The sequence below is a fragment of the Vitis riparia genome, chromosome 14 (assembly GCF_004353265.1).
Source record: "Vitis riparia cultivar Riparia Gloire de Montpellier isolate 1030 chromosome 14, EGFV_Vit.rip_1.0, whole genome shotgun sequence".
In the NCBI taxonomy this organism is placed as follows: domain Eukaryota; kingdom Viridiplantae; phylum Streptophyta; class Magnoliopsida; order Vitales; family Vitaceae; genus Vitis; species Vitis riparia.
Window position 1 is genome coordinate 17,698,933 of NC_048444.1, and position 2,887 is coordinate 17,701,819.

At 40.6% G+C, this 2,887-nt stretch overlaps 1 protein-coding gene across 1 annotated transcript; it reads right to left on the reverse strand.

The window, feature by feature from the left end:
• Nucleotides 1-234: 234 nt before the first annotated feature.
• LOC117929567 (protein LIGHT-DEPENDENT SHORT HYPOCOTYLS 1-like) lies at nucleotides 235-1,868 on the reverse strand. The gene has a single exon (XM_034849881.1). It carries the CDS (start codon nucleotides 1,316-1,318, stop codon nucleotides 773-775), a length of 546 nt encoding a protein of 181 aa, XP_034705772.1. The 5' UTR covers nucleotides 1,319-1,868; the 3' UTR covers nucleotides 235-772.
• Between the last annotated feature and the right edge of the window lie 1,019 nt (nucleotides 1,869-2,887).

A 2,887-nucleotide genomic window follows, 5' to 3' on the forward strand; every position in this document is an offset into this window, starting at 1 on the left:
CTCTTTTAGGAATGTCCAGTACTAGAGGGGAAAGAGAGAGAGAGAGAGAGAGAGAGAGAGAGAGAAAAGAGAGAGAGAGATTACCATAAAAGTCCCAATTATGTGAAGGAATATAGAAATTGCATTGTCTGCCACTACCAATGCCTTAAAATGAAACAACTGTTCTAGTAAAATTGCCTCAATTTTCTCACTAGATCCACGGCTTTGATAGTTAGCTTGAGACATATCTACAAATGATCCAAGTGAAGCTCTATTCATGATTTTCATTAAGTACTAAATGTTCCAATACTCACTAAAAGTAGAAATCAACAAAGAAGAAATAATCAAGCAACATGTATGCTTACAAGTCTGTTGCTTACATCAACTTTCAAGTACAGATTCATGCTCAATTACATATTCTAGTACTACAAATATGCATCAATTACTACTATTAACTGCAATACTACTGCTATTACCACTATTGCTACTCCCAATCTATACTGTTCGCATTGACAGCAGATTCAAGGGCGCCCACAATATAACAACTGATAGCCAAGTTTTTAAGAAAGCAAACCAATAATACACACAGGGTATTTTTTAACTTAAAGCAACGGCTCAAGCAACCCATTGATCTCTATACCTGGAAAGGGAAGATATAGAAATGTACCCACATAGGTAAATCTACGGGTAGGATTCCATATCTATTGGCTTTGCTTTTCCTGGTTATTCCATGAAGCTTTTCAATATTACTCACGTAGTTGAATCCTTAATGCAAACTGCTCCATTTGTTGGTTCACTGACTTGCACCCGCAGGTGGTGGTGCTAGCTTGGGCTTTGACCGCTTTCGCTTCTTCTCGTAGCTGACCCCCCTCGCTTTGGCTTGAAAATCGCGAACCTCTCGTAAATACAGCCTCACCGCTCTTGCACCAAATGGGTTGGCCTCTGGTTTTCCGCCATGCTCCTCATAAGCAGCTCGAAGGCGTCCAATCAGAGCATCCAGGCTTCCCCAGGCCTGGCGAAGCGGGCAAGGGCAAGGTGCAGGAGGGTTTTTGAGGCCGAAGAAGGGGCAAGTTTGGTTGTGGACCTTGGTCTTGCCAAACTGATCGAGGTATCGGAGGAACTCTAGGACATGTGCCCCATTGCAGAGGGATAGTGAGAGCGGAGGCCTGTGGTTCCTGAGATACTGGCCAAAAGTGTTCCAGTCTCGGCGCTTCTGGTTCTCGTACCGGCTTGGAGCGTAAACCGCAGGCGATGGGATTGTGGATGAGGTGTTGGGATTGTTGGGGTTGATTATGGTGCTCACAGAGTTAGGGTTTCCTGATTGTGAAACCAAATCCATGGGACTGATTAGGTTTATGTTGCTTTCTTTTCCTGGATCTTACTAATGAGATTCAACTTGTTGCTTTTGATCTTCTTCTTCTTCTCCGCCTCCTCCTCCTCCTCCTTCGAAGATTTTTTCTGATCCTCCTGCTGCTTCCTTGTGTGGAGAGAGAAATGAAGCTCTTCCTCTTAGCTGAGTGGGGACATGCAGTTCTCTAGGGATGATGCCGCTGGCTGTAGTGCGTTTGGCCCTTAGCAACTGCAAATGAGACCCTTTTCAGGAGTGATGAATGCTAGATTTTGCATGGACACATATCTTTGTGATCTCGATCTTGAAATTGAAGGAGAATAGAATATTCTTCTTCCTCGAGCTTCCTTGTTTGAGAAACAGTACCTTCGGCTAAAAATCTAGAATGATGAAAGGTTTCAGTTATTGGGTGGATGATTTATGGAGGATCGGATCATTAGATTTTCTATCCCGGAAAAGGGGAAGCAACTGTAGTATATATCCCAGAGAATGAGAGAGAGAAAGAGTGAGAGAGAGAGAGAGGGAGAGAAGCAAGTGGTCCACAGAGAGTCAAAAAGAAGCAGAAATAGTAAGTGCAAATGGCAAGACTGAGTACATTATTTCCTTTGCCAAACTAGGACAAGTTTGGCAAGTTACCACTCACTTTCTCAGCGCGTGCATCCACGTCTTAAGGAAAAAATAACTCAAAAAAAGTAAGTATTTTGAATTTGAATGCAACAAATCAAGGAACCTTCATAGAAATTCCCCACTTTACTCCAAAAATATTGTACCTTATTCTCCATTCCAATCAAAATTATGGGGATAACTCCACTACAAATCTTGATCAAAACCAAAGCAACATGCCTTCTAAAATCTCCATCCCCTTGTTGGTGATTGAAATATTAAATCCATGGAAAGGTTTTATACATGGAGACAAAGGGGTTCGCTTGTGTAGAAAAACAAAAAATTTGGGTACAACATCTAAATATATACAAATAGTGATTACAAGAAAAAATTGAATGGCTCCAAATCAACTAAGTAGCTTGATGTGTGGATTGACAAGAGCTAAGGATGAAGGACGGAAACTTTCAATTTGAATGAACATTTTTGTGGGGTATACGGTTTCTATGGGTTATTGCCAAAGCCATCACTTTGCTGTGCTATATTACCAAAAGCCTCTCTACTAGTAGGAGGGTTTTTTTTACCATGAATGATTTGGGCGAATGTGTACAAGGAATGTGAGTGGTGTGTGATTGATGTGATTTGATGAGTCAGTTTGTCCTCATTCCACTTAAATAATTTTACATTTATAAAATAAAGTTATATAATTAATTGTGGCCCATATAAATCAAGCAATTAGTAGGTCAACATTACTTTTGGAGCATTAAAGTAATCATTCCCATAAATCAAATGGGTGAAAATGGGAAAAGATCATGGGAAAAGATCTTAGTGACGAAGGAATAGAATAATGAATATGATATTAATTTTCAACTTTACGATTACGGTATCCGAGGCTTAAGGGATTAAGCACTGCTTGAAACATCAGGACCTAGCCCTATCCTACCAAAAATAGTGGATAAG